Source organism: Sus scrofa, chromosome 6 (assembly GCF_054392235.1).
Source record: "Sus scrofa isolate SSC_HxYL_T2T_F1_AM1 chromosome 6, Sscrofa_HxYL_maternal_Yorkshire_Landrace_v2.0, whole genome shotgun sequence".
NCBI classification, from domain to species: Eukaryota; Metazoa; Chordata; class Mammalia; order Artiodactyla; family Suidae; genus Sus; species Sus scrofa.
The window spans coordinates 107,600,614-107,624,782 of record NC_139388.1 but is presented as its reverse complement, the minus strand read 5'-3'; the positions used below and the strand labels follow the sequence as shown (position 1 = coordinate 107,624,782).

At 47.6% G+C, this 24,169-nt stretch overlaps 2 protein-coding genes across 43 annotated transcripts in view; one reads left to right on the top strand and one right to left on the bottom strand.

The window, feature by feature from the left end:
• DLGAP1 (DLG associated protein 1) overlaps positions 1 to 24,169 on the bottom strand; it is a 1,399,633-nt gene that overhangs the window by 61,849 nt on the left and 1,313,615 nt on the right. The gene's annotated exons all lie outside the window — the stretch shown is intronic.
• LOC146402737 (uncharacterized) overlaps positions 4,106 to 24,169 on the top strand; it is a 409,060-nt gene continuing 388,996 nt past the window's right edge. Inside the window, exons 1-4 of one of the 6 annotated variants that reach the window (XR_014807687.1) lie at positions 4,106 to 4,684; positions 4,798 to 4,909; positions 17,358 to 17,482; positions 19,883 to 21,475. Coding sequence is in view for 2 of the 6 variants with exons in the window: in XM_084964289.1 (XP_084820415.1) it covers positions 4,495 to 4,684; positions 4,798 to 4,909; positions 19,883 to 19,928 (348 nt within the window). In the remaining 4 variants the exon portion in view is untranslated. Of the gene's footprint in view, positions 4,685 to 4,797; positions 4,910 to 17,354; positions 17,483 to 19,882; positions 21,476 to 24,169 lie in introns of those variants that run through there. The other 5 variants (XR_014807686.1, XR_014807690.1, XR_014807689.1 and 2 more) reach the window with 5 other exon arrangements.

Genomic DNA, 24,169 nt, shown 5'->3' with positions numbered 1-24,169 from the left:
AAAGGACAACAGAAGAATTTCAAAATATACACATACATGGATGGTGCAGCCATCCAACTACATGTTATTTTTTAATTTTTTTAAAATATTTTTTTGCTTTTTAGGGCTGCACCTGTGATATACGGAGGTTCCCAGACTTAGGAGCTGAATCAGAGCTACAGCTGCTGGCCTACGCCACAGCCACAGCAAAGCCATATCTGAGCCGCGTCTGTGACCTACACCGCAGCTCACCCCAATGCTGGATCCTTAAACCAATGAGCGAGGCCAGGGATTGAACCCTCAACCTTCTGGTTCCTAGCTGGATTTATTTACGCTGTACCACGATGGGAACGCTCAGCTACACCTTAATGATGTCAACAAGTTGCCCTAAGTTGCTCTTAACCACAAAGCAGGCTGTGATTTGATCTGCCTTCACTAGTGGCCGGAGTCCACTCAGAAGTCATGGTCAGAGCAACCTTGGATTTGCAGCAAGTTACATCAGATGGTCTGTTCTTACTGAACCCAGACCCCCAGAGAAAGAACGGCTGCTTGGAGTCTAGTTTCTGTTGAGGGCAGAGGTCTCCTGATTTGAGCGATCTGGTCCAGCTGAGCAGCAGTTTTACCAAGCTCTCAAAAGGAATTGCTTTATTCAAAAAGAGATTTTAAAAATGGGGAGTTCCTGTAGTGGCTCGGCAAGTTAAGAACCTGACTAGTATCCATGAGGATGCAGGTTACATCCCTGATCTCACAAAGTGGGTTAAGGAGCCAGCATTATCACATGCTGCAGCGGTGGAGGTCACAGATGCAGCTTGGATCCAGCCCTGCTGTGGCTGTGGCTGTGGTGTAGGCCGGCAGCTGCAGCTCCAATTTTTTTTTTTTTAACATTTATTTTATTTTATTTTTTATAGCATTTTATTACTCAGTTACATGTATAGTTGTACAGTGATCATCACAACCAAATTTTATAGCATTTCCAACCCAAAGCCCCAGCGTCCCCCTCCCCCACTAACCTGTCTCATTTGGAAACCCTGCAGCTCCGATTTGACCCCTAGCCTGGGAACTTCCCTATGCCACTGGTGCAACCCTAAAAAAGAAAAAAAAAAATGAAATGGAGTTAACAGTAAGGTGCTAGAGTCAACTGGGCAAATCCCTCCCCAAGTCTGTGCTCAGTGACATTTCCTCCATAGCTTGCAACTGACCTTGGTGTGAGTGTTTACACCATGGAAACTGGCAAGTGCTGTGACTCTGTAGTTATCTCCCAGAGAGCCAGTTGGTAAGCATTTCCAGCACACTTCTGCACAGAGACAGGGCTATTCAAAGGGTAATCCAAAGACAGGTATCAATTCACAAAGTATTGCATGGAGAGGGATGCCACGAAAATCCAGAGTAAGCATTTAGGAACTTTATAGCAATTCTACAGAGATTTTGTCAGTAGAATCTAATAAAAGAAAATAGCATGGAGTTCCCGTAGTGGTTCAGCAGATTAAGAACTCATGGATCCTAGTATCCAGGAGGATGTGCGTTCCATCCCTGGCCTCACTCAGTGGGTGAAAGATCTGGTGTTGCTGTGGCTGTGGTGTAGGCTGGTGACTGCAGCTCTGATTCAACCCCTCGCCTGGGAACTTCCATACACTGCAGATGCAGCCCCTAAAAAAAAAGAAAACAGTGAGCTTGTTTTTGCATGGCTTTGTTTTTAAAATTTCCTTCTTCTAGTAATTTATTTGTATTGCATTTTATCAAACTATTGATCAGCATCAGAATGAACATCAAATAAGCAAACAAATAAACTGTCCCTCACCAGAGATTGAGAAGCACTGATTGTGGAAGGTTTGCAAATCCGGGGGATGGGGCAGAGGTACTGCTTGTGAGATTGAGAAGAAATTAGGTAACTTGAAACCGTAGGCTAATTTAGAAAGAGAAATGGTGTGAAGACACCAAAAGGGGAAAAAAAAAAAGGTGGAAAGAGCTGAACTTGGGACGTAAAGGGAGCATTGCACAAATGCAGGATGGGAAGAGTGAACTTGTGGTTTTAATGGCAGGCGACATGTCTATTTCTACGAAGCCATGTTTACATAGATGTGTAATATTTAAAAGGATACAAAGATTGCTGTGCTGCCTTTTCTGGCCTTTCTTTAAGAAGAAGATGCAGGGTATTCCAAGGAGCGGAAAAACATGTCTTATAAGGAATGGCTTAAGGACAGAGGACACGTTGTTTGCAAGGAAGACAGGGTTTACAATTATTTCGAAGGCTATCGTGTAGAGGGTGCCTAGACTTGGGCTGTATGAAGCCCACAGGGAAACCACAAAAGGAAAAGCTCAGAGAGGCATAAAGAATACTTGTCTATGAGTCACTTGTCCAAAGATAGTGTATAGGGGAACTTGCTGGGGAGTGACCTCTCGGTCCCTGGAAGTGTGCAAGTACAGACCAGCTCATCTTTTGGCTAGGAAGTTACTGCAACTGTACCATCACCTTGCGGGGGGTGGGAGTGGGAGGTCTGAAGTAGAGAAGACTTCTTTCAGACTGGAGCTCCCAGTGTGCGTTGGTGGTATAGTGGTGAGCAGAGTTGCCTCCCAAGCCAGAGCTCCTGTGGCTTTATGAATAGAACCCAGAAAAGAGTCAGAGAAGTAGGGGCCCATTGAGAGGGATGATAAACAGCCAAAGCAGGAAGCCAGGAGAGTTACCCACAGGCTGTTGGTAGCAGATAGGACTGTTCTGGCATCCTGGGAACAGATCTTGGCACCAATGAAGATAAAACTCCTAACAGAGAAGTTTGCTGCTGCTGCTGCTGCTTCCAGGCAGGCTGACCCAGAGGGGCTGAACTTACAACAAACTGTGGGAGCCATGCTCCCCATGGTGACACACTCCCCAGGCCAGACCCCCTACTAAGCACCAGAAAAGTTGATGGTTTGGCCAGGGTGTGTTCCCAGGATAAAAGCACAAGCCCAGGTGAAAACAAAGATGATGAGATGGAGCGTGTCTTGACTTTCATCTGCCGTGAGATCAACCTAATCACCATCCTTTGTAACATTCAACGCGCTGCAAATTTATTTTATTTTATTTTTATTATTATTATTTTTGGGGGCTTTTTTTTTTTTTTTTTTTGCTATTTCTTTGGTCCGCTCCTGCGGCATATGGAGGTTCCCAGGCTCTGGGTCGAATCGGAGCTGTAGCCGCCAGCCTACGCCAGAGCCACAGCAACGCGGGATCCGAGCCGGTCTGCAACCTACACCACAGCTCACGGCAACGCCGGATCGTTAACCCACTGAGCAAGGGTAGGGACTGAACCCGCAGCCTCATGGTTCCTAGTCAGATTCATTAACCACTGCGCCACGACGGGAGCTCCGTGCGAATTTAATAGACAGGGTCTCGAGACCCAGGGAGATCTCACTAAACCCATATATATATATGATGGTAAGACAGAGGCTCAGGGCAGGTAACTGATTGCTCTAAGTCATGCAGCTACGAGGTGGTAGAGTTAGTGTTCTCTGGCCTCCAAATGCCACCTCTTTTCCTTCACTCAAATCACCTGGACTCATCTGCTATTAAACCTTAAATGCCTTGGCCAGTAAAGCTTAATGCTTTCTGTGACAAATTCCAGGAGACGGCTCCCAGCTGCAGGACCTGGGCAAAGGTGAGGAGGATGCATGCATGTGGATGGGTCAGCAAGGGGTGTGCCCATGCAGCTTGAAAACTGCTGCCAAAGGGAGAAACGCCGCAAAAAACACCACACGGGGAAAAATAACCGCCTTCTTTCAAAATATTTACAGCTCAACATGTACAGGCCACCCAAAGTGTGCTGGTCAGTGGTCCGCGCCCTGCTGGCCCCACGGGGAGAGGGTGGCCATCCCAGGGCCGCGGGGGCGGGGCCGGGGCTTCTGAGGGGACCCGGGCCGCTGCTGGCCTTCCCCCTGGTTAGTTTTGGCTCAAGGGAAGAGGCTGTGAGAACGATTTCCACCAGAGCCATCCTCCACGGAAACCGCAGGAACAGCTAACCTTTCCTCGGTCAAGTAGAAAAAAGCAGGGCCTGTGTGAGGGTGTAGGGGGCGGAGCGGGATGTGGACAGAGAGGGAGGGCTGCTGTAATAACTTTTGTAGTCATAGGACTTGCCAGTGGGTAGTTACTAGTATTCCAGACACTTCCTAATGCCAGACAAACGCACCAAGCCTCAGCTTGTCTGGCTCCGAGATCTATTCAGTCGATAGTAGCCGGGGAGAGCAGCGCTTTCTGCTGCAAATCAAACACAACATTGTTCTCAGAGGAAGAATGGCAAGGTTTGTTTCAGAGTCACAGATTTTTTTTTTTCCTGAGGCACCCGAGTTATTTTAACAAGTTGCTACAAAACTTGGGCTTCCTGAGGTGAGGCTTGTCGTGCACAGTGCGTGTACTGTCCCAAACCGGGGTGTGCGTGTGTGTGTGTGTGTGTGTGTGTGTGAGGGGGGGTTAGAAAGTTAGTCATTAAAAAAAGAAAAGAAAGAAGGAAAGAAAAAAAAGCCCCAGGCACTCCATGCCTGGAAATGATGTCAGACGCAGCCACTCCTCTGTTAGAACTACAACCCAACAATGCTGGGCCGATCGCCGCAGCTGCGCTCCAAATGTCAGCGCCCAGCCCGGCCAAAGGGCTTGAAAGCCACCGAGCCCGAGGACTTTGTGCGTTACCTTTGTCGCCCACATTTTCCCCAAGCACTCGCAGGAACCTGGCAACAGGTAACGTGGCAACCTTTGCCTTCTAAAACGGCAGGCAGCAGGATTTCAGAGAACAAAAGGATTTTTTTTTTAAAGCCAGCGGCATCTCCCTCACCACCCCCCCTCCCTCCCAGCTCAGTCTGAGAAAACAAAGTATTGCTGCAGGCAGCCCGCTCTCGAGCGCCCCCTGGTGACCAATCTCGGAACATCACCGATGTACCTGGAAATCCGAGGCTCGGCTCCCAGGTAAGTCACAAGGAAGGGGGATGGCTTGGCTGCTTTTGTCTTCCAGAAAAAAACGCAAAGAGTAAGTCAAGACCCAGAATGTCTTGCTTTTTAATTTACCACCTTAAAATTAAGGGTAAGAGCTCTGGGTTGAGGGTGCTGACCTTCCCCCCCCCCCCAGCAGCTGCTAGGGCAACAGTTTTTGTTACCTTGGCAAGTTGAAAAGCAAAAGCTGCTGCCGCTCTTTGGTTAAGTGGATGGCAGTGAGGATGAATAGCCAAGAAAACGAGGGTTCTGCTGGGTGGGACTGGCATTTTCCATTTTTATCTGAATTTGTCGATTGTTTGCAGAAGCCTTTCTCTCAGGTAGAAACATTTCTAATTCCCTTCACTGGTTTCCTGTTAGTTTATTTGCAAAGATGATTTAGGATTCCCAAACTGCTGGCCCAGCCTCCCAGAGAGCCTGCTTTGCAGCCCCACCTTAGCTCTTTTATCTCTGTGTGGGGCAAACACCCACGAAAATGCCCAGGGCAGTCTTTTTAACCAAGGCTTCTTCCTCTCCTGGGCTCCTCCCTCCTTCGGAGCAATCCGGTCCCTGATTTGGAGGAAGGATTACAGTTGTGAGGCCCTGGTAGCTCTAGTCAGTTGCAAGGGCAGCCCCCTTTGTCCCTTTCCGGAAATGTTAAGAAAACTAAGAAAGAGGTTCAGATCAAAGCCGCTGTTCTCTTCAGAAAGTTCCATTAATTAACTAAATTAAAGGAAGTTAAGTGTTGTTTGGAGGAAAGTCATTTTAGAAGGCCCAGGTCCAGGCACTGAGATCTGAAGCCTCTCATGGGAACCTTTAATGAAGCTTGGCAAGAAGTTAACCACTCTGAGAAATGGAGGGTTACCATATGTAAAACCAGTTCTTGCCTGAAATCAGTCATTTCAAAGGAACATCTTGAAAGGCAGCAGACATCTGGCTAGTCCTTGACTCGATCCTTTAACGTTCCAGATTACAAACCAAGGGCTCTGAGTAAGAATCATTTGACCAGTAGCTGAGGTGAGTCACAGCCTTCAGAGAACGAGGCACAAAGTTTCGTGTCAGGATGTTGAGAACACCAGGCTCACTCACTAATTTGCAAGGCATGGCCGTTGCTTCCAGGAGGGAAAGCCATCAGGATTTCACGGTTCATTTTCCCAGCCTCCCCAACAGGTGCTGTTGAGTCATCCACACACACCAGCGGCTGCCCTGGCAGTTTCATCTCTTGGGCTTAAATTTCCATTTGTTCCACAACTTGTTGAAGTGATTTCTACCACTACATCAGATATACCACTTCCTCTAGGACTTAGGGTGTTTTGGTTTTTTGTTTTTTTTTTTCCTCATGTTGGTAACTGTGCATATTTTTCAAAATCTGTCCCAGCCAGGTCAGCAGGTCTTCCTGGGTTGAATGGACTGTTGACAGGAAGGGAAGATTCAGGGCCGGCGGTCAGGGTTACAGAATTAAATAAGGTTTCCTGGGAGGGCAGACCGGTCTTGTGGGGAGACTACATGCCTAGGAGGGTCTGGGGTAAGGCTGGTGCCAGGAGCAGGGAGGACATTTTTTCTTTTAGGTGTCTCATCCACCAGCTCTCATTTCCATCACTTCTCAGCAGTACTTGCCTATGTTCTCTATTAGGTGAATCCCCGCCCCTGCCCCCAGACTGAGAGAAAGGAGTTGGTTAAGGATGTTAGGATCACAAGGTCAGGCATTGTTGTCCACTGTATCCGTGATGACCACAGTGCTTAGGACATGCATGGCACGTGGAACTATCTGGGTCAGTACTTGGTACATAGAGGAAGGAACAGAGACGAGAAGGGACTTCCTGGAGAAGAAGAAAAAGGGACTAATAATCAGGAAAGAAGGGTCAGCAGGGGTAGAAGTAAAATGAAGGCTCAGCAAAGCCATCCTCTGTGACCTTGGATGTTGCAACACCATCTGCCTTCACCAGTGGCTACTTCTGTTTGGCATCGGCCAAGTGCTGGCCAAGTGTGGTTGGAATTGGCCAACTTTTGACACGGAGCGAGCATGTGAAAACCCTACCTAGTATCAGCTGGAGCCAGTCAGTCCTATGGCTTATCCACCTGCTTCCTCCACCCTCTGCCCAGCTTGACCTCTGGAGAAGGGAGCGAATGGCTGCGTGGGGGCCCCTGATGTCCACGGCCCTGTCCCTGAGCACTGCTTGTCTCCTTCTCAGTTCCATCCAGTCCTTATTCTTCTGTGACTTATTATTCCTGCACAAGCTGGGTATCTTAGCGTCAAGAGCTCTCTTTACCTCCTGGTCTCACTTCATGAAAGCTCGTTTCATGAGTGCACGTGTCACTGGCTCCATGAGACCTGGAGCCTGAGGCAGGATCGCGCAGCTCAGCAGGGCTCTCCATGGTGGCCAGCCTGGGACCCACAGCAGACCTCAGATGTCCTGGCCTCGGGGCCGTGTGGAGGGGCTGGCTGTCTCCAGATAGGCGCAGGGTCACTGTCTCTCGAGACAGGGCGGCCTGTGTGCCAACCAGAGGAGGTCACGTCTGAGGAGAGTCCATCAGGCTGAATCCTCCCTGAACCTTGTGGCTGGATCAGTTTGTCCCTCGTGCTCCCAGGCAGACTCTGGGCTTTGGAGGGAAGGCGGACCGTCTGTCAAGACCACCACTGTTGCTGCACAATGACAGAGGGCCTGGCTGGAGTGCTGGGCTTGGAGCAGGAGCTTTGCACTAGGCAAACCTGGGCAAACAGGATGTGTGAGGGAGCAGAGTAGAAAGAAAATGCATCCAGCTTGCCTTCCAGTAGGTCGAAGCACCATGAGGAGGAATGGCTGTGTTCAGAGAGCGGGGCTTGTGGGAGGCCGGGGGGCCTAGTCTGTGTGGTCAGGCAGGTAATTATTCACCCCACTCCTTTTCTCTTTCCTCCCTGGAGCCCCCTCCTCAAAGGAAAGGCAGGAACACCTCTGCGGGTTAACCTGTGGGTTACCGGCTGTCAGCCCCCTGGGACCTGAAAGGCTACCAGCCCTTCGCTGACTCTCAAATGATAGGATCAGTGCTTTAAAATGACACCTCATTGTCCAACTGTGTCACTGACAGATGAGGACACAGATCCAGAGAAGAAGTTGGGTCTTTCTGTCCACACCGGGCAGTGAACACCATTAGCCTATTCAGTGGGTTTGTCAAGGCCACTTAAAGACTGTATTGACGGAGTTCCCGTTGTGGCTCTATGGAAACAAATTTGACTAGCATTCATGAGGATGCAGGTTCAATCCCTGGCCCCTCTCAGTGGGTTAAGAATCCTGCATTGTAGTGAGCTGTGGTATAGGTTGCAGACCTGGCTCAGATCTGGTGTGGCCGTGGCAAAGGCAAGCAGCTACAGCTCTGATTTGACCCCTCACCTGGGAACCTCCATATGCCTCGGGTGCAGCCCTACAAAAGAGACTACAAAAAAAAAAAAAAAAAAAAAAAGACTGCATTTACAATTCTGCCTTACAGCTGGTCATTTGCCAAAAATAAAAAAAGCCAAGGAAATTGGTGAGGCCAGCTGGAAAATCTATCCACTTACCCTGCCTGCTACCCACCATCACTTCACTCACTGTGTTCCCTGAAGCCAGGCCCTGACCACTAATCCCAACCCTGCAAGTGACCAGGAGGCCTGAGAGTTTGGGTCACCCACATTCTGCAGCATGGGGTCCTACTGGAACCGGGTTCTTTCCAGCACAGCCTCCCTTCTCTTCTTCTAAAGAGCTGCCTTCGACTTTTGTGCTTAAGTTCTCCTCTGAATCCTGTGAGAAGAATGTCTGCATCCAAAAGTCCTCTTCTGAATCTCTTGGTCAAGTGTGCTTGGAATTGAGAATTTTCTGGGTGGTCGAAAGTTAACATGCATGACACATACAGGGGGCCTGGTACTCTGGCCTTCTTTCTGCAGGAGGAGGTGCAGAAATCACACCACAAGTAGTCTCAAGGTCAGGTTTGGGCTAGGGGCTTTGAGAACCGCAGCTGAAGGAGGATGGCCAGTCCGGCAGAGCTCCCGCTCTGGGCTTCCTCCTCCCAGGCATCTTCAGTCCCGGATGGGGCTCCAGCCCAGCCCAGTCCAGCCCACCAAGACAGTGGCGGATGGGTAATGACCAGGTGGCAGTGGGCTTGGCCTGGTGGGTGAGCAGGGCTTCTTTCTTTCTTTCCTTTTTTTTTTTCCCCCGTCTTTTTAGGGCCGTAGCCGTGGCACATAGAGGTTTCCAGGCTACGGGTCAAATCAGAGCTGTAGCCACTGGCCTACACCACAGCCACAGCAAGGCTAGATCCGAGCCTCATCTGCGACCTACACCACCGCTCATGGCAACACCGGCTCCTCAACCCACTGAGCAAGGTCAGGGATCAAACCGTAGTCCTCATGGATACTAGTCCTGTTTGTTAACCACTGAGCCACAACGGGAACTCCAGCAGGGTTTCTTCTGTATCCTCAAGGAAAAGAAGAATCCAAGACCGGATTCAATGATGCTTCTGACATTGTCTCTCTTTTCTTGACTAGGTTGGAGTTCTGAGTGTGCAGTGGTTCATCACTGTGTGTTTCACACGCTGTCCTCAGAGACATCTTTTTTGGTTTTTGTTGTGATGGTGACGGGGTACTCGTAGGGGCTTTTACCAGATCTCTTCTCACTATGTGAAATGCTGGCTGGCTGTATAAATCACAGGACGGACAGACTGCTGTGTCCGTAGAGAGAAACACCTCATACCTGCAAGGTCGTGTGTGCGCTGGTGCCCTGTTTTGAGTCATCGTTTCCATCGTTCTCTTCCCCATTCTCATCCCCTCCCCTCCAGCTAAGGTCTGATTTAAAGAAGAGATAAAAACAACATTCTTTTCCTGGACCCTCCGTAGTGTGTAGTGACAGGAGGGTGGTTCTGAGCTAGGTCCGGTCTGGGTGCGGCGCTAATTTGATGCAGCTCAGGACACTCGCCTGAAAGTTTATCTGCAAGGGCATTCCTCATTCCTTAAAGCTCTACCCAGGACACAGTTTGAAAATCATTTTCAAAACCACGAGTTTTTATCCCACACGTCCAATTCAAGAGATAACCCAGGTAAGACAGCTTGAGTTAAATAACCCACTGACGTGTGTGCTAGAGGATTGTCAGTGAAGTGCAGGCGGCAGAAACTGATCAAACGCTAGAAATTTTTTAAAAGATCTAGAACAAACACTGCCTTGTTTCCTGGTGTGGATTATATTTTACTTTTCGAAAGGAACCATGGCTGTATAAATTACAGGACGGACAGACTGTAAGAGCCATTACACTTTGATGAGTTCGGATTTCTGCTGTCATAGGCGAAAGGTTTTATTAATCAATTCTTTGAATAAGCCGCTCTACCTGCTGCCAACCTACCAAACGAGAGGATGTTAAAGTATTCTGTGGGTTGAATGTGTGGGGCTGTGGTTGGAATTTCAAGCTCAAGTTATGGGATTGGCTCGAGGTTGCAATTTACCCCATTCATCATTATAATTGCCGAAGTGCTAGGGTGCAGGAATGCGGAAACACTGAGGAAACCGGCGCTGCTCTTTGGATCAGAATTAACTACCAATAAAGAGTTAGGAAATTGATCACAGGGAAGGAAAGCATCTTAATAGGCACCGCTCAAAGGTTCAGCCCATTTCAGTGGCTGATAACCTTGTCACGTCTCCAGATAAAGGCCAGTCTTGTCACCCCCCGGCACCTGGCTGAGAGGTAATAAAACGGTTGCCTTATCTTCTGAAGGTGGAGTTAGTGCAAACTCAGCCTGCCGTAATTACAGTAAACTGAAATTGCCAGTCATTTGCAAAAAAAAAAAGGGGGGGAAGGGGGTGGAAAGGCCTAAGCGGGGGGAGATGATACTTATCTCTTTTCTTAGATTTTAAGAAGAAAGTGAGCCAAACGGCCAGAAGTTTTCCGGGGAGTGAGAAAAACAGCCCAACTTGGCTGCCCTCTCCTGGGGTAACGGATGGCTGACAGCTCAGCTCGGGTCCATGTGAAAGGGAGGCTCAGGCTGATGAAAATCCGAGCAATCTTCTTAGGAGCCTTCCTTTCCAAATGTAAATGACCAAGCCCTGCCAGGGTGGGAAGTCCTGGGCGCCGGGGTGACTCATCCAGTCCTGTTAGCTTAGGCTCTTGGAGAAAAATTTTAGCCAAAGCAGCAACAAATCTACTTTAAATCCTAGCACAGTAAGGAAATTCCTCTCTTTCAGGCTGAATGCCATCTGCACAAAAGAGCTCCCGTTGACATCTCATTTACCGCCTCCCCCAGGACACAGACAGAACCATTTCAATAAACCCGGCTCAGAAACACCTATTGTTCAAAATCTCCAACTAGCCACAGGCTACCACCACTCCCTATTGTTTTGTAAAATAAAAGATTTAGAAGGAACCGGATTGGGACTATGGAGGCTCTGAAAAGAGGAAGGAAAAAAGTCCCTTTGACCCAGCACGGTCACAGAGCATGCTTGAGGAATAAAGTTAATGGATTTTCATTTTTACAAGGAGTGCAGGAGAAACGCCCGTTACCTTCCTGGACTAGGGATGGGGAAGCTACAAGTGGTGCCAGCTTTGCATGTGCAGATGTGAGCCGCCAATGGCTTTTCTAAATGAAAAGTCAAAGGCTATCCTTACCCTCCTCTCAGCTTTACAAAAGCCACCGCAAAGACCCAGGTGAGCCTGTGATCTGGGTTGTTTGCTTGGGATTTATAGCTTGACTGTCTCTTTCGAAGTAGGATTTTGAGTCTCACTGCAGATCTCCCTGCCCGGGAAGGATTTCCTCCATTCCGGCGCCCCCATCTTGTTCCCACTTTCAGTAAAACTTGAATACTTTCTGGAGTTAGACAATGTAGCTTTAGATGGTTTTTCTTCAAAGTGGCCTCAAGTGACGGATTACATTTGTGTTGATGAAACAAAAATGGGCATTTCTCAAATACCCAGGATCTTTACCCTCTTAATAGAACTTACAGGTTTGGAGTTCCCGTCATGGCTCAGTGGTTAACAAATCCGACTAGGAACTGTGAGGTTGCGGGTTTGATCTCTGGCCTTGCTCAGTGGGTTAAGGATCTGGCGTTGCCGTGAGCTGTGGTGTAGGTTGCAGCTACAGCTCTGATTAGACCCCTGGCCTGGGAACCTCCATATGCTGTGGGAGCGGCCCTAGAAAAGGCAAAAAAAAAAAAAAAAAAAAGAACTTGCAGGTAACATTCCCCATCTCAGCAAATGATTTGTGTTTTTATCCTGAAATCCACCCAGAAACCTGGGAATGACCTCTGGGTCCTTTGGGTCCTTTCCCTCCTAGCTCTTAAATCCTTCTAGAATTGTTCTACATCCTACAGTTGTCCTGCTTCCCTAGCCCAGCTTATCTCCTCTCTGGAGGGTGATAGCAACGTCCTAACTCGAGGCTGCTCACACTACCAGTTGTGACTTATTAATGGAGCATGAAATCAATTGAGGTGGTTGAGGTGGTCCATGCAGTTTCACCACTTAAAAAAAAAAAAAAATGAACTAGGTTGGAAAACATCAGAGTGCATCAAACCAAGGCCAAGTCAGTTTGGTTTAGGGATACTTGTCTTAGTGTGTGGATGTGTCCAGATCTCTGTACATCCTGAGCAGCGGGTAAAATGTATCTTGTTTGTTCAAAGAGTTCAAGAAATACTTTCCTAATTGTTTTCCCTGGGGTCTTATTCCTTCCTCCAAGCTGTTAGACATGCTCAGAGCAGGGGGGTGAGATTCTGAAGGGATCCAGCCAACAGCTCTGCCCTCAGGATCAATTATCTTGAGTCTAGAGCTTGGAAAGTCTTTCATTTTCTTTTTTTTCCTTTTCTTTGTCTTTTTAGGGCTGCACCTCTAGCATATGGAGATTTCTAGGCTAGGGGTTGGATCATAGCTGCAGCTGCCAGCCTACACCACAGCCACAGCAACTTGGGATCGGAGCCACATCTGTGACCTATACCACAGCTTTTGGCAGCGCCAGATCCCCTATCCACTGAGCGGGACCAGGGATCGAACCTGTGTTCTCATGGATACTAGTCAGGTTCGTTACTGATAAGCCACAACGGGAACTTCTCTCCTGTCTTTCAGAACTTCGCTCCTCCTGATCACTTTTATTTTTAGCTGTTCAAGCCATCAAACTCCCTGGCCTTTGCAGATGGAATTGCCTGTGGGAATGTTCTTTCCTTTCTCCTTCCGGTATCAGCTGAAGTGCCATCTTTACCAGGAAGCTTTCTGGAAGTCCTTCTAAATGCTTTCTCTTAGTCCTCATGAGAATGCCTTGCTTTTTATCTGATAGGGCCATTATTACATCACCGTTATCATCTCAATTCCCTACTAGACTTTAAGCTCCAAGGGCCATTGAGAAATACTTGTTGGGTAACTCTTGTGCACTGAATGTGTAACATCTTACAGAGTTCACCTTTTCTTCCTACAGACCCATTTGGATAGTTTTTATATTATCATCTCTGTATTTCTCAAAGCTTTAGTTTTCATTCTTTTACACTTAAGTATCTCCTGTTCATTTGCTCTTCAAACAATCTCATTAATGTCCAAATTCACTGGACTCTTCCTCTTAAAAATCAAAATAATAAAACTTAGAGGAAGCTGTTGGACTTTTGAATGGTCACACACCCTCTCTGAGTCTCCAATCCTAAGGAGGAGCAGAATGCAGTGACCTGTAGGATCTCTTCCAGGTTGCCAGTCTGAACCTCTGTCATGAACTTTCTAAGGACCAGAGAGGTTAAGTGACTTTTCCAAGGTCAAACAGCCCTTTTGTTTGCCTTTCTATAGATTTTTAACAGCAAGCAGCAAACAAATAAAAAACAAACAAACAAACCCTCTTTGTCCAGAAACTGATAGTGTCACGAACAAGTGTGTATGAAAGAGAATCAGAAATTAAAAGGGGGCGTAGTGGCACAGCAGAAACCAATCCGACTAGGAACCATGAGGTTTCGGGTTCGATCCGCAGCCTCGCTCAGTGGGTTAAGGATCTGGCGTTGCTGTGAGCTATGGTATAAGTCACAGAGGCGGCTCGGATCCTGTGTTGCTGTGGCTGTGGCGAAGGCCAGCAGCTGTAGCTCCAATTGAACCCCTAGCCTGGGAACCTCCATATGCTGCAGGGGGGTGGCCCCAAAAAAGCAAAAAAAAAAAAAAAAAAAAAAGCAAAAAAAGGCAAAAAAGAAAAAGGGGGGGTCTAAAAAAATAAAAAAGCAGCAAAGGCCAACAGCATTCATAACGGATTCCTGCCCAGGCAGGTCCCAACATTTTTAAAAAGTCTTGCTGTTGTTTGCTGTTAGATGTTGAGATTTCCTTTTAAAAATTGGACGTGAAGAATGAAAGAATGTTGCAGATCCATCTGACCTGTTACAGTGGCCTCTGAAGAGGCACGAACAGGCAAGACACCTAAAGGCGCCCGTGGGAACATCCCAGTGCGGTTTTTAGTGCTGAGGTCCCTGCCCTGCCCTGACCACTCTGGGGAAGCTGTAACTCACCAGGATGAGCCCGAGCCTCACTTCCTGTGACCCATCCCCCATCCCTCCTGGCCAGTCCAGCTGCCGTCCCTTTTCTCCAGGACAGACTTGTTTTATGTCTCTGGTTTGGGGGTTCTTTAACCTGCTCTGTAAAATAGAAAGTCAACACACAGAAAAACACCCCTTTAGGGAAAAAAAGAAGCAAAAACAATAGTGATACCACGTTTTCCCCCATGTTTACTTTCTCTTTATGTAAAGTCAGAGGGTACATTTTTTTTTTCTTTTTAGGGCTGAACCTGAGGCACATGGAAGTGCCTAGGCTAGGGATTGAATCGGAGCTACAGCTGCCAGCCTACACCACAGCCACAGCAAGGCAGGATCTGAGCCACGTCTACAACCTACACCACAGCTCACGGCAACACCAGATCCTTGATACACTGAGAGAGGCCAGGGATCGAACCTGCATCCTCACTGATACTAGTTGGGCTTGTTACTGCTGAGCCACAGCAGTAACTTCCACATTTGTTTTATTTGTTGCTTTTTCTCCTCTAAACCAACTAGGGACCAGCCATGCCTAGCCCAGGAACTTCCATATGCCAAGGGTGGGGCCCTAAAAAAAAAAGCAAAAAAAAAATTGTATCGATTTGCTTATTGATTTGTTTGGCCTGGTGCTCACACAGTGATTCTACAGATGCTGAGCATCCTTTCTTGCTTGGGAAACTGTTCATGCTTCAAGATTCACTTCATTTGTGTTTTGTGAGTGCCACCTACATAGCTTTCCCGTAGAACCCATCCCTTTGCTTGTTCCTGTCCTGGGCTGCAGCTCTTGGATGGAAGCAGAGGGAAATGAATGATCTCATAGATCTTTGTTTCTGACTCTATTTATTTGCAAGTGCTATTACACAAGATATCACCCAACTGGTTATCTCCATTTCAAACAGGTGCTCAGCCTTGATGGCCCAACTTCTGGGTGTCTGGAAAAGGCAGGATCTTGGAAGCAGCAAGACCTGGTCAAATCCTGACCTGCCACCCATAGGCTGCAAGACCTCAGATGACTCAGCTTCCTTATCCCCTCTTTCTTATCTCTTGACCTGGGGTAACAGCATTGATGTATCCAGACATCAATACAGTGTAACAGGTGATAATGTCATGAAAGGGGACACAGTGTGGCACATCTGACACACAGGAAAGAGGGTCTTTTTGTTGTTTTTTGGCTACCCTCATGGCATGTGGAAATTCCTGGGCCAGGGATAGCACCCATGCCACAGCAGGGACCAGAGCCACAGCAGTGACTGGATCCTTAACCCTCTGAGGCAACAGGGAACTCTGGAGGGAGGCTCTTTTTTTTTTTTTTTAACTTTCCTCCCCATGTTATTTGATACAACAAAATTCCAATATTACAAAAACCATCTTGAAAACTCCCTGAGGAGATTTTTTTTACCAGAAGGGGGAAATCCTATCCTTTTCAGATGTTGGGTTTCTACAGCATGAAGAGCCCTCCACAGATGTTCTGGGAGAGCACATTTTAAGATGCCTGTCCCTGGTGCTTAATATTAAAACCTCATTCCATCTCTTTGGCCTCAATTCATAAATCCTCCATCCAGAGGCCTCCCTTCACCACCCAGCTTTCAGCAGCTCTGCACTCTGCCACCCCCACCCTGATGGCAGGGGAGGTGGAGAGAAGTTGTGACTTCCCTGCACTAAAGCCCTCTGGCAGGTGGGCATTGTGTCTGCCTGTTCTGCTCTTCAGTGGAGTCCTTGCCAGTTTTGTGCCGCTGGACCCCTCCTCTGCAGCCCCCACCCCCTTAAGTCACATGGATGACTGGCTCCGGCCTCTGCTGTCTTGTACCTTGGAAAATGCAAAATCACATCTCTGAGATCTTGTAGGATGGAGCCCTATCAGTGGTTTAACCCCCCCCCCCACTTTCTATTTTACCATTCAGTTAAGAAAAGACAAAAGCAAACCAAAACCATTTTCAAGTATGTTTTCTAATTTGCCCTCATAGTCAACAGGAATGAGTTCCAGCTAGAGAGGGTTGGAGGGCAGGATGTGAATGGGACCAGCTCGCAGTTTAAGTTCAAGTGCTTGAGAATTTAAAAGCATGAACCGGAGTTCTCATTGTGGCTCAGCGGTTAATGAACCTGACTGGTATCCATGAGGACGCGGGCTCAATCTCTGGCCTTGCTCAGTGGATTAAGGATCCAGTATTGTCATGAGCTGTGGTGTAGGTTACAGATTTAGCTCAGATCTGGCGTTGCTGTGGCAGTGGTGTGGGCCAGCAGCTACAGCTCCTATTCAACTCCTAGCCTGGGAATCTCCATATACCGTGGGTGCGGCCCTAAAAAGACAAAAAAATATATAAAAAAATAAAATGTAAAAGCACAACCCCTCTCCAAGCTCTGCTGAAGGGCTGTCAATTAAATCTCCCTAGTTTGCCATAGTAACTAGGTAGGATGCTAAGATGCACGTAAATAATTAAAACCCTATCAAGCAGCAATAACCTCGCTCAGCTTTCCAGGCCTGAATTTCAGAATCTAAGTTTTAAACGTCAGTTTACTATGTAAAATTAGAATGTGTAAAAACCCTTGCAGAGTTGTGGGGAGGATGAAATGAAGTAGTATCTGAGAAATGCTCAGAATATTGCCAGACACATAGTAAATAATAAATAATATACGGTAACATCGGAGTTCCCGTCGTGGCGCAGAGGTTAACAAATCTGACTAGGAACCATGAGGTTGCGGGTTCGATCCCTGCCCTTGCTCAGTGGGTTAACGATCCGGTGTTGCCATAAGCTGTGGTGTAGGTTGCAGACACGGCTCGGATCCCGTGTTGCTGTGGTTCTGGCATAGGCTGGCAGCTACAGCTCCGATTAGACCCCTAGCCTGGGAACCTCCATATGCCGCGGGAGCGGCCCAAGAAATGGCAAAAAGACAAAAAAAAAAAAAAAAAAAAATGGTAACATCAAAACTATCAACCATTTCACAAGGGAAATTCCTTTGCTTTGTCTTAGCAGCTACCCATGCTCTTGTGCAGAAGGCCTGTGAAACTCTGAAGCTGTACTTGTACACAGATGTAGCCTGATGATGCCATCTCATCTCTATGGCAACCAGATGTCTCAGATATACTGTCTGAGGCCAGGTAGGTTGTAGGTGATGAAACAAACTGAATCTCAGACTAAAACTCTGTTACACATCCATCAGCAGTGGTCTTGTTACAGACACACTCAAAATTCTGATTTCATGTGACCTGTCCATTCACACTTTTAGTCATAAAAGTACTTCCGAAACATTGACCATCTCAGACATTTTTATTTTTGGTATATTCCCTGAATGTTTACCGGGGATAAAAATAAGCAAAACAAGCAAATATTCCCTTCTAAACCCATCTCAAAATCTGTTGCTTTAGTCCATTTTTCTATTGCTAACCTAAGAGTGATGACATTAGGAAGTATATTGTTGAAAATTTTGGGGGGGTAGTTCCTGTTGTGGCTCAGAGGAAATGAATCTGACTAGCCTCCCTAAGGATACAGGTTTGATCCCTGGTCTCGCTCAGTGGGTTAAGGATCCACTGTCGCTGTGAGCTGTGGTGTAGGTCAAAACATGGCTCATATCCTGTGTTGCTGCAGCTGTGGTGTAGGCCGGCAGCTACAGCTCTGATTGGAACCCTAGCCTGGGATCAATCCTCCATATGCCACAGGTGCGGCCCTAAAAAGACAAAAAAAAAAACAAAACCTTTTTTTTTTGAGCTTCTGTTAAGAGAATGGTTGGTGATACTGGATATAAAATAAACAAAAGCGTTCTGGAGAAGAGTAAAGGAAGCAAGTTGGTTGAAAAATTCCTTGGAATACATGAGTTAAGAGATCCGTGACCTACAGAGCAATGCACGTAACTATTTTGTGTTCGCTTTATGCAATCTGTAGAATGGGACAGTAACTATAAAATGGTTGTTACAGTGAGCAGGAAGGAGGAGTGAAAGCCCTATGTAAATTGCCAAGTGCTGGGCAGATGTTACAGTAGGAATCAGCAGCTGTAGTATGTAACAGTTGTTACTTTTTTGGCTGGCAGCTGAGCAATTTTTCCAAACCACAGTTCTTCTTGGAGCAGCATACATTGAGTTGGTCTTTTGGCTGATCCTAAGTTGGAGCTCTGGGGATACTGCAGGATGTTTTATGAAATTTGCATGAAGTTTCAAATTTGGGCAAAATAGGAGGGGAAAATGGTTTAAAAATAAATAGGGCCAAAGGGAATGGTCTCTAATCACCCAGTTGCACACTTTCCAGCTCAATTGCCCCCCAAACCCTCATAATATTTGATACAGAAAATAACATGGCAACAAGTTGTTGCAATAAAAAGGAACTGTTCTTCCCACACAGCCTAGGGTGACACTAAGTAGATTTTAAAAGTGACTGGAATCAAACATAACTTGGAGGGGAGACAAAGTATTTTTTTTAAATGATGCGCAAATATAGTTGTTAATTTTGGTGGCTTTTGAGTAAGTAGATAGAAAAGTTAGGATTGGCAAGTCTAATGTTACCATAGTGAGTGACTTTGGTGTCCCTATTTTTTTCTTTTTACAGTGGCACCCGTGGTGTATGGAAGTTCCCAAACTAGGGGTGGAATCAGAGCTGCCGCTGTGGGACTACACCACAGCCATATCAATGCAGGATCCGAGCCGTGTCTATGACTTATGTATGCTGCAGATTGCAGCAACACTGGATCCTTAACCCACTGAGAGAGGCCAGGGATTGGACCTGCGTCCTCATGGAGAGAGTGTCTGGTTCTTCACCCACTGAGCCACTATGGGAACTCCTCTATTTTCTTGGCTAGAAGCTTGCTTCTAGAAAGAGTTTAGAATCACTGAATAACTAGGTTCCAGGAGGACTCTGTTGAGTCTGGAGCAGGGAGGAAAGCTGGGTGATGAGCAGGCAATCTCTGGGAGGGCTGGAGGACCGGCCTTGGAAATATCCCAGGGAGGAGAGAAAACCTCTAAGGGAGATCTTGGCAGGCGAGGAGGTCTGACAGAGATAGCAAGTCTGGGCAGCAGGAAAGGGAGGAAGCCAGGAAAAGATACTTCTTTGCTTTATCTGAGGCAGAGGCAACCCTGAACACAGCTGGGAAGTAGGTCAGATTTCTTGTGCTTTTCTTTCCCTTGGCCATTGGAGACCTGGTGCCCCTGTGCTGTTCCCTGTTCACTCAGTGCCACATTTAGGAAGTTCCTGGAGTTCCCTTGTGGCACCATGGGTTAAGGACCTGGTGTTGCCACAGCTGTGGCGTAGGTTGCAGCTGTGGCTTGGATTCAATCCCTGGCTTGGGAACTTTCATATACTGCAGGCGCAGCCAAAAATTTAAAAAATAAAATAAATAAATAGAATTGGGAATTTCCCCCTCCTAATAGACCTACAGTGGCAGTAAACACCCTTTCAGTGACTCTCACACAATTAAGCCTGGAAGGGGAAGAACTAAATTGTATACTTTGCCTGTTAGAGGCATGGAATTTTGCTAAGTACTTTTTACATATGATCATCATTCCATTTTACAGGTTTGGAGACCCAGGTAAAGTTCAGAGAGGCTTGTCACCTGCCTGAGACCAACGGTTAAAACAATATTATTGTCCAGCAAACATGGTTCTTCTAGAACAGGGGCCAGGAAACTTTTCTATAAAGAGCTGTACAGTAAATATTTTTGGCTTTGCAGACCATGCAATCTCTGTCCCACTCAACTTTGACCTTGTGGCAAAGCCAGGGACAATATGTAAATGAATGAGCCTGGTTGTCTGGTAGAGAACAAGGACCATCATTTGCCAACCCTGCTGTAGAACTGTGCCACTTTCCAGCATGAAGTGGAGTCTGATTCCCCTCCCCTTGAACTTGGGGAAGCATGTGACTTGCTTGTGACCAAGAGAGTCTGAAGAACTGGCACTGCGTGACCGCTGGGGCTGGATCAGAAAAAGTGATGCTAATTCTCCCTTCCTCCTGGGACAGCTGTCTGCTTGGAGCCCTGAGCCACCATGAAGCACCCAATCGTCTTGAGGCTGCCATGCTGTAAAGAAGCCCTAGTCAGCACGTGGAAGGACCACACAAAGCAGCCTTGAGACTCTAAACAAGAGAGAGATGTTCATCCAACCCCCAGTGTTCCAGCTTTCCACCCTACTGCAAGCTTGGATGGACCCTGAGCCAGAACTATCTGGCTGAAGCTTTTCCCAAATTCCTGCCCTAGAGAAACAGAGAAACAATAACATGATTGCTGTTGTTTTAAGGCACTAAAAAACCCCTTAGAGCATTGTCCCCAAACCAGTGAGTGGCGGATATTGGATTCAAACCTAGGTTGGCCAGACCTATCCTGTCCCATCCTATGATTGCTTCCAGAAGCCTTTAAAAAAAATGGTGCTAAAATGTACATAACCTAAAAGTTAACTTTTCTTTCTTTTTTTTTTTTTCATTTTTGGCCACCCCCCAGCATATGGAATTCCTAGGCCAGGGATCAGATCTGAGCTGCCATCTCAACCTAATCTGTAGCTGCAGCAATATCAGATCCTTAATCCACAGTGCTGGGCCAGGGATGGAACCCTTGTCCCAGTTCTCCCAAGATACCATCGATCCTGTTGCCCACAACAGGAGCTCCCCTAAGTTAACCTTTTTTTTTTTTTTGCTGTTCCTGTGTTAACCTTTTTTTTGCTGTTGTTGTCTTTTTAGGGCCATACCTGTGGCATATGGAAGTTCCCAGCTTAGGGGTCAAATTAGAGCTGCAGCTGCAGGCCTACACCACAGCCACAGCAATGCCAGATCTTAGCCGCATCTGTGATCTGCACTATAGTTTGCAGCAATGCTGGAGCCTTAACCCACTGAGTGAGGCTGGGGATTGAACCTGCATCCTTATGGATACTACGCAGGTTCTTAACCCACTGAGCTACAATGGGAACTCCCCGTGTTAACCATTTTTAAGTTCAGTAAGTACATTCACACTGCTGTGCAACCAATCTCCAGTACCTTTTCATCTTGCAAAACTGAAGCTCTTTACTCATTGGACAAGAACAGTCTCAATGCCCTCCCCAGCCCCTGGCAACCATCCTTCTCCTTTCTGTCTCTATGAATTTGATGATTCTAGGTCCCTCATATAAGTACAGTGTTTGTCATTTTTGTGACTCGTTTATTTCACGTGTGTGTATGTGTGTATTTTAAGCCCATTTTGGGGGAGTGAGTCTGACCAGTGAGTAGCACAGATTTGTCAAGGAAAAATGTCAGAGACCTTAAGTCTTATAAGTCACAGATGCAAGGTCCCAGGAAGGACACTGAATTGTCATCGTCAGAGTAACTGCACTGCAGTAAGTACATTCACATGGCTGTGCAACCAATCTCCAGTAGCTTTTCTGGACAATGATACTCTGATGATGACAATTCACAGTGTCCTGTCTCTAAAGGGTAGGAAGAAAGAGGAACCCATGAATCAAGAATAAGGCTGGAGTTCCCGTTGTGGCTCAGTGGTAAGGGAACCTGACTAGTATCCATGAGGATTCAGGTTCAATCCCGGGCCTTGCTCAGTGGGTCAGGGATCTGGTGGTGTTGTGAGCTGTGGTGTAGGTCGCAGATGTGGCTTAGATCCTGCGTTGCTATGGCTATGGTGTAGGCCAGCAGCTGTAGCTCTGATTGTTTCCTAGCCTGGGAACTACCATACGCTGTGGGTGTGGCCCTAAAAAGACCAAAAAAAAAAAAAAAAAAAAAGTAAGACTGTTTGGTTTATTTCAACTTGTGGGCTGCTTGACTTCCTTCTCAGAGCCATGCCTTGAGAATGAAATTATTTTCTACCCCACAGCCCCGTTAAAGGCTGTCAAACACAAGCCCTCACTGTCTGCTCCTTCATTTCCTGTCTGCCTGGGGTGTGTATTGACTTGGTGGACTGTCTATGGCTCGCCGTGAATTTTTCCCCGTAGGGAATTAGCTCTCAGGAGGCGGAGGCTTAAATGCTGCTTCTTGCTTATAGACTAAGACTCAGCCCAGCGGGGTGCTTCTTTGACCTCTTCCGCCTGCACGCCCTTCCCTGACCTAAGACCTTGACAGTCTGGGCTTGGCCTCGCCCTCCCCATACCTGCCCTAATGCACCCGGATCACCTTCTACATGGATGATGAGCGCATTTGTTTGCTCAGGTGGCTACACGCAGAGGGCGGGAGGGATCTTGCGTCTCCCAGGGTCCTGGCCCACTTATGAGCCGAGTGTGCCCCCCTCCCCATTCCTGTGCTGAATCCCTCACTCTCAGGACCCTAGCACGCCACCATCTTTGGAGATGAGGTCTTTGAAGAGGTGATTGAGTTCCAGTGAGGTAAATGAGGGTGGGCTGGAAGCCAATGTGACCAGGTCCTTTTAAGAAGAGCGGCTCTGGAGGTGCGGGCTCGTGGGAAGGAGCCACGTGAGGACGCAGTGAGGCATCAGCTCCCCATCTGCCAGCCAGAGTCCAGCTTCAGGAGAAGCAGCCCATCCAGCCTTTGACCTTGGACTTCCGGGCCGCAGAACTGTGAGAAAAGCCATTTCTGTGTTTCTGTTGTTTGAACCGCCCCATTGGGGATACTTTATTAGAACAACCTGAGCAAATGAACGTACTTATCACCAGAAAGGTTGCCAGCCGGGAGGCTGGGATGTCAGCCCGGGAAAGGGCTGAAGCTCGTTCTTGGCAACTCAAAAGGCAAAGATGTTTTAATAAGTTTCCTCTTTCCGCATCTTTCACCAGCGCCTGCTGGCAGGTTGAGAAGGTGGTGCTGGTGGCAGAGGCTAGGGTGAGTGCTGACCTCCAGCAAGCCCAGGGTGACACTGGGGGCTCCTGGCTGGGAAGGGGAGGGCCCGAGACTCTGGATTCTGGAAAGTCCAGCAAGTGTGGGGAGATTTAGGTGTTTGGGGCCTGGTCGAAGGGGCCCCTCACCAACTTCCTTCCTCATCTCCTGCCCTCCTCCCTTCCCCCTCTTCTCTCTGAAGACTGTTGTATGGCCAGGAAGGTCCCAGGGAGGGAGCGCATCACACAAATCCTGATACAGTTAGGGTTTCTGTTTTTCTTTGGTGGGACAGGCGCTCTGGGACCCGGAGGGTCACCTGCTGGGGTGGGCGACAGAATGAAGGCCCCTGAAGATGCCCACATCCTAATCTTCAAAATCTTTGTGTATGTTCTATGGCAAAGGGCACAGTCAGGCGTGATTAAGTTAAGGATCTTAAAGCGGAAGATTATTCTGGATTGTCTGGGGCGGGCCAGTGTAGTCCCAAGGATTCTTATAAAAGGGAGGCGAGAGGTCAGTCACAGAGAAGGAGAGGTGATTCCAGGAGCAGAGGTGTGTGTGTGTGGAGAGAGGGAGAGAAAGAGAGAGGGAGGGAGAGATTGGTTTGAAGGTGGTTCGCTCTCGTTTTTTTTTTTTTTTTTTTTTTTTTTTGAGGCTGGGGAGGAGGCCAAAAGCCGAGGCGTACAGGTGTCCTCTAGAAGCTGGTAAAAGCAGGGAAATGGATTTTCCCTGAGAGCCTTCATAACAGAGCACGGTCCTTGCAGGCCCACCTAGACGTCTGATTTCCAAAACGGCAAGACGGCAGGTGGTGTTGTGGTGCTGTTACAGCAGCAACAGGAGAGCAGCACAGGTAGTAAGGATGACAACCTTGAGAAGTGCTACTGTCCCATTTCAATAGGCAGAGATAAGTGCCCGGAAAGGAAATAACAGACAAGGCTGAAACTTCCATCTCTTAAAATGATAGTTTTCAAATGTGGTCAGTCCCCCAACCAGGAGAGTCACCAGTGCCAGGAACCTGTGGGTCAAGTTCTCAGGCCCAAGCTCAGAAGCTCTGGGGGTAAAGCCCAGAG